This window comes from Streptopelia decaocto (genome assembly GCF_964273445.1).
Source record: "Streptopelia decaocto genome assembly, chromosome: 26".
Lineage (NCBI taxonomy): Eukaryota > Metazoa > Chordata > Aves > Columbiformes > Columbidae > Streptopelia > Streptopelia decaocto.
Window position 1 is genome coordinate 779,802 of NC_138681.1, and position 9,227 is coordinate 789,028.

The 9,227-nt window shown below is 57.8% G+C and overlaps 2 protein-coding genes across 2 annotated transcripts in view; both read right to left on the reverse strand.

Annotated features, from left to right (window-relative positions):
• Window positions 1-1,475: 1,475 nt before the first annotated feature.
• LOC309450488 (induced myeloid leukemia cell differentiation protein Mcl-1 homolog) lies at window positions 1,476-5,553 on the reverse strand. The gene is given in 4 exon segments (XM_082073387.1): window positions 1,476-2,282; window positions 2,996-3,243; window positions 4,885-5,190; window positions 5,193-5,553. Coding segments are annotated over 4 exon segments (969 nt in total). The 5' UTR covers window positions 5,491-5,553; the 3' UTR covers window positions 1,476-2,165.
• A 1,803-nt stretch (window positions 5,554-7,356) lies between these two features.
• ENSA (endosulfine alpha) overlaps window positions 7,357-9,227 on the reverse strand; it is a gene marked incomplete at its 5' end in the record, with an annotated part of 3,128 nt that continues 1,257 nt past the window's right edge. Inside the window, 3 exons of the mRNA XM_082073223.1 lie at window positions 7,357-8,224; window positions 8,867-8,992; window positions 9,192-9,217. Coding sequence (XP_081929349.1) covers window positions 8,075-8,224; window positions 8,867-8,992; window positions 9,192-9,217 — 302 coding nt within the window. The 3' untranslated portion in view covers window positions 7,357-8,074. The remainder of the gene's footprint in view (window positions 8,225-8,866; window positions 8,993-9,191; window positions 9,218-9,227) is intronic.

Sequence of the window (9,227 nt, forward strand, 5' to 3'; positions counted from 1 at the left end):
CTGCTCTGCAGAAGGAAAAATGGGAAAAAAACTCAATATACACAGAAAAATGTGAGAAAAATCCACCGATTTGCACAGAAAAGTGTGGCAACGGGCACCAGAGTGTCACTGCGGCCCCTCCCGGCAGGACGCGGCCGCTCTGGCACCGAGTCCTCCGGCAGCTCCACGGTTCGGAGCACAAAGTTGGGGTGGGCGGCGGAACCAGAGCGGCGCAGGCATCGCTGCGACCCCGCGAGGCGCTCTGCCCTCTGCTTCGCGTCTTGGTATCCCACAGTCCTCCGGGGGGGGACTCCTGTCCCCCAACCCCTCCTGTGCCTCCCAAAACACGCCCGAACCCCCCCCCCTCAGTCACCCCAAAGCGGGAGGGGGTTGGGCCGCCCCGGACGCCTGGGTTCCTGGAAAGGGCTCACGTGACTTCCCCATGTGCTATTAACAGCGCCTGTTGCTGGGCAGAGTTCGGGGGGGCCGGGCCGGGACACCCCGGGTGACCCCCCCACACCGCGGGGGCCGCTGAAGCCTCGTGGGTTCATTTTTAACATTTTCAGGGGTTTATATTTTGGGTTATTTGGTTTTTCCCCCCCCACGCAGGGGATTTTCCACATTTGCATGTGCCCCCCCCGCAGCTTCCACCCCCCATCCCACGGGCAGACGGGGGGGGCAGCACCCAAATCAACCCCCACCCCCCCTTTCCAATGCGGCTCAGACCCCAAACCCGCCCCCACAACCTGTCCCCCCGCTTTAAAGCAGCTTCATTTTAATTTCTTCCTTTCCCCCCCCCACATTTTTTATTTACGCAAAAAGAATTCGGGGAAGTGGAAATTCTGCGAACGGGAGGAAGAGGAAGCGCCGGGTTATCGGCCCCGCCAGGCGGGGGTGGGGACGGGGGGGGCAGGGGGGCGGCGGCTCCAGGAAGCACCAGCACCCCAAAACATTTTGCATATTTGCTCAAAGAGCTCAAAAGAGCCCGTAAAACACAACCCAAAATCCATGGCTTTATGCCAAAAAACGGCTTGGAAAATTCACATCTGCACGGGCAAAAACAGCCCCTGAAAACTCGGCGTTAAAAATAAAAATTATCATTAAAAATAATTTAAAAAATATTAAAAAAATACAAACGCAGCAACGAAAATAAAACGCAACCAAAAAACTCTCACCTTACACCAAAATGTCTTGCAATATTAATGTGTGCGTGGTGCAAAACGGTCCAAAAAAAGTAAAAAGAATTTAAAATAGATAAATAAGTATAAAAGTAAATAGTATATAAGTATATTAAAAATTATATATATTTACTTTTATACTTATACAAAAGTATAAAAGTAAAAAAAATATAATGTATATTAAATAAACACCCCCACAGAAAAAAACCCAAACCACACACGCACAAAAACCCCCCAAAGCAACCCAAAAACCCGGCGAAAAGACCCAATCTCGGCGGCCCCCGCCAAAAAGCACCACCCGAAATCCCGAGCCGAGCGCACTGAGAACAACACGAGATTTATTGAGCAGACCCGCGGCCGTGGGGCCGCGAGCGGCCGCGCCGGAGCCACCGCCACGGGGACGGGCCCCGCGATGCGCCGGCTCCGCGCTGTGTCGCTCCGGAGTCAGAAAACTTCCAGCTCCGGAACGTTTTACATTCAAATCTCGGCTTCCTGGGGTCAAAACGCCGGGAAGGGGAGGAAGCGGCAACTTCCCGCCGCCAAAGGGCTAAAATATCCAAAAATAATGAAAATCAAGAGAAATAGCGGCTGCTGGCAGCAAGCGGTGGGGACAACGAGGCGCCACCCGCGTGGCGCACGAGGCTTCGCCACCCAAAGCGCTTCCACATTCACAGCTCCTCCTTTTTTGTGGTGTTCGCTCTGTAAAAAGTCCGTGTTTTACAGATTTATGGGTATTTACAGGTTCTCTCGCCTTCTGCTCTGAAAAAAGCCGCGAATTTTGGCGGAAAACACCATTTCCAGCGAATCAACGCTCCTGGAGGCTCCGGCGCCGGGTGCTCCCGCCCGCGCTCCTGTTCCGTCCTCGTCCTCTCCACGGGAGCGGAATATCCAATTTTTTCCGCTTTTCCCCCCAAAACGATATAAATCCTCGTGGGTCCAAGCCGGAGGGCGCCGGGGGCGCCGGGGTCTCTGTTGAGCCCGGCTCTGTTAGGCCGGAGCGGGCGGCGCTCAGCGGATCATGTAGGCCAGGCTGGCGCCCAGGCCGGCCACGCCGGCAAACGCCATCAGCACGTTGCGCACGCTGCCCTCCAGGTCCTCCACGCGGAAAAAGTCCACAAACCCTTCCTGGGGGGGAAATGGGGGTTATTTCCTCACCGTGAAGGTTTTTTCCACGGCGGAGGCGACACCAGCATTGGGAAAAGTCAGGATTAACCCAGTTTGGGGACTAAACCACTTAGATTTTTGGTTAAAAGCGCTTCAGGCCACTCGTTGCATTTCTGCAGCAGAGGCGGCAGCGCTGAAAACAGTCAGGATTAACCCAATTTGGGGACTAAACCACTTATTTTTTTGGTTAAAAGCGCTTCAGCCCCCTTGTTGCATTTCTGCAGCAGAGGCGGCAGCGCTGAAAACACTCAGGATTAACCCAATTTGGAGACTAAACCACTTTTTAGGGGGTAAAGCCGCTTCAGGCCACTTGTTGCTTTTCCACGGCAGAGGCGGCAGCACTGAAAAAACTCAGGATTAACCCAGTTTGGGGACTAAAATACTCTTTTTTTGGTTAAAAGTGCTTCAGGCTGCTTGTTGTGTTTCTATGGTGGAGGCGACAGCGCTGAAGCAGCACTGAGAAAGCTCAGGATTAACTCAGTTTGGGGACTAAACCACTTTTGGTTAAAACCACTCCCGTTGCCAGGCGCCCCGGGAACAGCCCAGGCCCAGCTGGACGTTTCGGCCGCAGTTTTAAGCGGTGACTCATTTCTGCTTCACCCGCACACGTGGTTGTCACGGAAATAAGGACCAAAAGCACCAAGCGGTGGTTGCGCAAGGCGCCGCGGACTCACCCAGCCGCCCTGGCTCGTCAGCCACTCCCGCTTGGACGAGACGAGCGCGTCGGTGAGGATGGCGGCCAGCGCGCCGATGCTGCGCTCCTGCCCGATGCTCTTGAGGTGCTTGGCCACGAAGGCGCCGAAGGAGATGAGGGTGACGACGCGGCCCCAGTTGGTCACCCCGTCGCTGAACATGTGCGCGGCCACCTCGCACACCGCCCGCAGGTCCTCCTCGCGCTGGATCTGCAGCTTGCGCAGCATCCCTGCAAAACGCGCCGCGTTAGGACCCGAAAAGCCCTCGCAATTTAACGCCTGCAAGCAGCAAATTCACAATTAAGCGACAGTGACACACAAGGACCTTTTGGAGTGGGATCTGCTCCTGCTCACCGGGCCAGACTCAAACGACCCATCCCCTGCCCCTCAACTCCAAATCCAGGCGGGTACCTGGTCATTTCATTAATTCCGTGACATAATTCCCCGGGGTTGACCCGCAGTGCCCCCTTGTGAATAAGCAAATAAGACTTTTCTGAAAGCGAAAGGTGTCGCTTGGGGGTTTTTTGGTTCGAATGAAGAGGAAACCTTGGTGGAGCTGGTTCCTCTTCAGCACGACGAGCGCGGCCGTGAGTTCGGTGACCGAACCCGCAGCCTTCGGCGTCAGCGAAGGGGACGAGGAGGAAACTCACACCCTTTGCCTCAAAAATAATCAAATAAAAGAAAGGACCATCCTCCCGTGAGCAGGAAGGGACTCGCCACAGGGCACCACCCCAACGGCTGCAAAGCAGCTCAGGGTGACACGAAACCAGGTCAAAAATGATCGAGTCAGAGAGGAGTTTGGGTTGAAGGGTGTTTAAAGCTCATCCCGTGGGCAGGGACCTCTGGGCTGGGATTTCACCACCCTCAGCATCGAAAACTGACAAACACACTCAGTTCTCACTTCAAACACCCCCCCGGGACACCCGCTCACACAAGCCCAAGGCTTCGAGTTTCACGGCTACTCCAGGACTCATCAAAAGCGGGTGAAATACATGAAAACAGCCGCAACTCGAGCCCGCCTGGAAAATTCCTCCCCCAGAAACTCGTTCCGCCCAAGCCAGGGGTGTGAGGAGTTTAAATTCCTGAGCTAATTAATGTTGGGGCCGTGGGGAGGAACCGGGTTTAATCTGTAACCTGATTATCTCCCCCGCGCACACGTTGCCAGCGGGTTTTTTTCCACCTCCTCCCCACCGAGCAAAGTTCAGTTTCGTTTTGAATCACTTCTCAGCTGGGGCGTCGAGTCCCTCAAAACCAGGGGCCACATCCCGGCCGAGGCCTCGGGGGTCCCTCCCGCTCCCCAGTTTGCTGGGGGGGTCCCCCACCCCCCAGAACCGGCCCCCAAAGGAGGGGAAGGGAGAGGACCAGGACCTATAATTCAGCCCCACCCTGGGAACAGAGGAGACATTGGTCTACAATTTGACCCCATATCGAGAAGGGGGGAACCAGGATCTATAACTGGCCCCCAAAAGAGCAGAAGAGAGGGGACCAGGGTCTATAATCTGCCTCAAAAGGAGGGAAAGGGGCAGGACCAGAGTCTAGAACTGGACCCTACATTGGGAAAAGACAGGACCAAGGTCTATAACTTGACCTCACATTGGGAAGGGAGGGGCCCAGGGCGTATAATTCAACCCCACAAGGGGAAGGGGCAGGACATGGGTCTATAATTCGACCCCACAAGGGAAAGGAGCAGGGCCAGGTTCTATAACTTGACCCCACACTGAGAAGGGACAGGACCCAGGGTCTATAATCCGCCTCAAAGCAAGGGAGAAAACAAGACCATGGGTAGAACTCCACCCCACCGAGAAGGGATGGAAGCAGTGCCTGAACTGCCCCCCAGGGAGGGGAAGGGGGTCCCGCCCCCGCCAACCCACCCTGGAAGGCGAGCTCGTGCTTCTGCAGGACGCCGTCCCCGAGTCTCCTCAGCGTGTCCAGCGCTTTGTCCATCACCGCGTCGCCCGAGCCGCCGGGCCGCCCGGGCCCGCACAGCAGCCCCGGAAAAAGCTTCTTCTTGACGCCGGGCTCGGCCTCCCCCGCTGCTTCCCGCAGGTAGCGGCTGATGAGCTCCAGCGAGTCCTGCCGCAGCGCGTCGGGCGGCTCCGGCGGTCCCGGCGGGGTCCCGGGCAGCGAGTCCCCCGCGGGGCCGCGCTCGGCATCGGGCTCGCAGCCGTCCAGCTCTTCTCGGGGCTCCATCGCGCCGCGCCGCAGCCAATCAGCGAGCGGGGGGCCGCGCCGCGGCCAATCCAGGAGTGGGGGGCTGCGCTGCAGCCAATCAACGAGCTGGGTACCTTAGGGCGAGCGGCGGTGGTCCAGACCCCCGGGGAGCCAATCAGAGCCCGCGGTCTCTCAGCGGCGGGCGCCGCGGCGGAGGCCGGCGGGGCCGCGCTGCCCCCCGGGGCCGCGGGAGCCATGGCCGGGCCGCCGCCGACCCCGCAGCACAGGTTGAAGCCGATCACCGCGTTCCGCTTCGCGGCGAACATGGCGCCTCAGCTCACATCGGTGCTGACGAGCCCGGGCGGGGAGCGGCGCGGCCGCTTATATGGCGCTGACGCAGAGGCGGGGCGGGGGAAGGTTGCGCCGGTTCCGCTTCCGCCCCACCCGCTTCCGGCCCCGCCCTGACCAGGGAGCAGCGGGGGGGAAGGAGGGGGCGCCTTCCCTTCCGCGGCGTTTTGGGGTGAAAAAGGGGAGAAAAAGGCCATTCTGCGGCCCCACGGCACCGACCCCCGCTCCTCCCCGGCGGGTGCCCCGGGGGGACCGTGTTCGGCTCCGGGGGCAGAGCAGCCACAGAATGACCGAGGATGGACGGCCCTGGGGGAGAGTTGGGGTGTCCAGCTGGAGAAGAGAAGCGCCCGGAGACCTTATTGTGGCCTTTCTGGGCTTAAAAGCTGGGGACAGGCTTTTGAGTGGGTGACAGGACAAGGGGCGATGGTTTTAAACTAAAGGAGGGGAGACTCAGGCTGGATATAAGGAAATTGTTTATAATGAGGGTACAAATCTGGCCCAGGTTCCCACCCGTGGAGACGCCCCCGGCTGGATGAGCAGCCTGAGCTGGGGCAGAATGTTGGAAATCAGGAATAGTGGGTGCTGGACCAGGCTGCCAGGGCAGCGCTGGAGCCGCCGCCCCTGAGGGGCTGGAATGAGGCTCTCAGAGCCATGTTTAGTGCTGGTACTACCGCTAAACTCGATTTTAAAGCTCTTTTCCAACCCCAGCGACTCTGATCCCCGCGGGGCGCAGCGGGGACACGAGGAGCTGCCAGCGCCAGCTCTGGGACAGACACCGCAGCACCCCCGGCGTCCCGCCGAGCTGCACGGAGCACCGGGCACGGCCCCAAATTTTGCAGGAAACAGAAACTCCCCCCCCTAAAAAACCCCCTTTGTGTGCTGCCAGGACAGCGCATTCCTGGGCTGGGTTTGCTCGGCACAAACAAACCGGCGCATTCTTGGCACGGCGCTGGGACAGCGTGTCCCTGCGAAACTCACACGTGTTCCCCCCCCCAAAAAGAAGCTTTGAGGGGTTTGTTTGCACAATGGCCCGTCCCGTGACGTCATGGACGGGACAACGGTGACGTCATGGGGCTGAAAAGCCACCGGGATGGGGATGGAGATGGGCATGGGGGGTTGTTTGGAGGGTAAAAGGGTAAAACCCCTACATCGCCCCCCCCCAAATCCACACGTGGCCTGGGGGATGGTCCCCACACACCCCATGGCCCCCCAAAAATACCCCAGACCCCCCAAAGAAACACCCCAAATCCCAAAAAAAGCCCACACCCCAAAAAAAAACCACCACGGAGTCCCCCCAAACATCTTACACCCCCAAAGAAACACCCCAGACTGCCCCGAAACACCCCGAATCCCCCCAAAAACACCCCACACCAACACAATCACCCCACACCCCCCACAAAACATCCAACCCCCCAAAAACACCTCCAAACCCCCCAAATATCTCACACCCCCAAAGAAACACCCCAACCCCCCTAAAACACCCTATAGCCCCCAAAAACACACCTGACACACCCCAAAAAGCACCTGACACACCCCCAAGGACACCCCGGAGCCCCAGGTACCCCCCTCAGCCCCACATTTGGGGGGCAGCCCCACCGTCCTGGTTTTATTTCAAAGCGTCACCCCCCCGCACAGGGAAATAACGCGGCGCCGCGGAAGCGTCACCGTCGCTTCCCCCCCCCTTCCCCCGCAAAGACGTCTTTGGTATTTCCGGCAAAACGGGGAGGGAGGAAACAAAATGTGGTTCAAAAGTCATTCCCACCCCTCCCAGCAACGCCCGTTTGTGTTCGTCACCGTGTCCTCAAAAACAACAAATAAAGGCAAAGAGCGTTGGAGAAGAGAGATGAACATGTAAAAAAATTATAGCTCTATTTTTATAGATCTGATCCGTAGCTATTTACAGACGGCAGAGCGCCGGGGGGGCTGGAGGGGACGCTCGTGGGGACAATGACACCCACAACCCGCCTCAGTTTCCCCTGATGCAAATCCTGAGGAGGGGGGGAAAGAAAAAAGACCCCAAAACATCCACTCACCCACACGACTTATTTTTGCCTTAAAAAGTGGGCGGTTTAGCAAGGCCGGGCTCAAATTTTGGGGGGTTTTAAAAATTAATTTCAGCCCTAGAATGATGAAAATGCAACAAGAATAAAGGAGGCAAAAAAACCCCAATAAATGAGTCGAAGGTGGGGGCGCCTGACACCGTCACGAAGGTTTTGTCACCACCGAGGGGACACTAAACCGTCCCCAGAGCCGCGCGCCGCGCCCCACGTTTGTATTCTCATCGCTAAGCTCCCAGTCGCACCTTTTCACCCATCGAAAACTCGTCCCGGTGCCCACCGCGCCGTCCCCTCCTCCCCGCGGCGCCGCTAACGAGCTCCCAATAATTAATCGGCGAACGGACGCGCCGGGAGGAGCATCCCGAGCAAATCCGCCCCTCGCTCGTTCGCTGTCAGAACTCAAATGGTTATGTGGGTTGTGGTGCTCCCGGCCCCGGGTGCAGTGAAGTTCAATCCGTTTAGCCAGAAAGTGAAATAAAATAGGAGCAAAGTACCGCGGCGCGGGCTACCCGGCCAGCTTGCTGGTGACCAGGGAGGATTTCCGCTGCGGCAGGTCCTGCGGGGTGGGGATGTGGTCGCCCGTCACGCTCGGGAGCTGCTTGTTCTTCATCTTGGCCTTGGCCATGTTGTAGTCGCCGGAATCGAAGTATTTTTGCTGGGAAAAAAGAGGAATTTGGGGTTATTTTGAACGCGGAGATGAGGTTCCCAGGGACACGGTTAGTTGAGTTATGATTGGACTCCATGATCTAAAAGCTCTTTGCCAAGCCAAACTATTCTACAGTTTGAGGACTTTATGATCTTGACATCCTGACAAGCCCAAATCCCCAAAAAAAGCCCCACACCCCAAAAAAACCCACCCCAGAGTCCCCCCAAACTACCCCCAAAACATCTTACACCCCCAAAGAAACACCCCACACCTCCCCAAAAACACCCCAGACTGCCCCAAAACACCCCGAATCCCCCCAAAAACACCCCACACTGCCACAATCACCCCACACCCCCCAAGAAACATCCAACCCCCTCGTGTCACCCCGGGATTCACCCCCTCAGGTCACCCCTGAACCCCAAATTTCGGGGCAGGATCCATCAAGTAAAACTGCCCCAAAAAAACACAGTTTTGGGGTTCTTTTTGGCCCCAAAAGAGCCCAGCCCGGGGGTTCAAGAGGCATTTTGGGGCTGGCGGATCTGGGGGTGATGCCCCACTGATGAGGACGCAGATGAGCCACAGCTGGAAAAATTAACTGTTAATTTCTCCCTTTCTGCAGCTTTTCCGTGAGGAGATAACTCGCTGATTTACCCCTTTCTGCAGCCTCTTCATGAGGAAATCGGAGCCGCCGGGTTTCTGGCCCAGGTTGGGGTATTTGGCTTTGAGCTTCGCCTCCTCCGCCCGCTCGGGGGGCACCGGCTCCTTCTCCGGCGTGTCCTGGCAATTGTCATCAACATTCATTACTATTAGAAACACCTGCCCGCCCCAAACCCACAGATTTTTACCCCAAATACCTGGGGAAACGGTACCTGGGCCTGTGCCCGCCCCAGCGCTCCCCAGGGCCCCCAGCCCCGTCCCGGTCACCCCGGTCACCCCGGTCACCCCGTCCCAGCGCGTCCCACAGGCCCCCACACACCCCCCCACGCCGCCATGGAGACGCAACTATCCCACC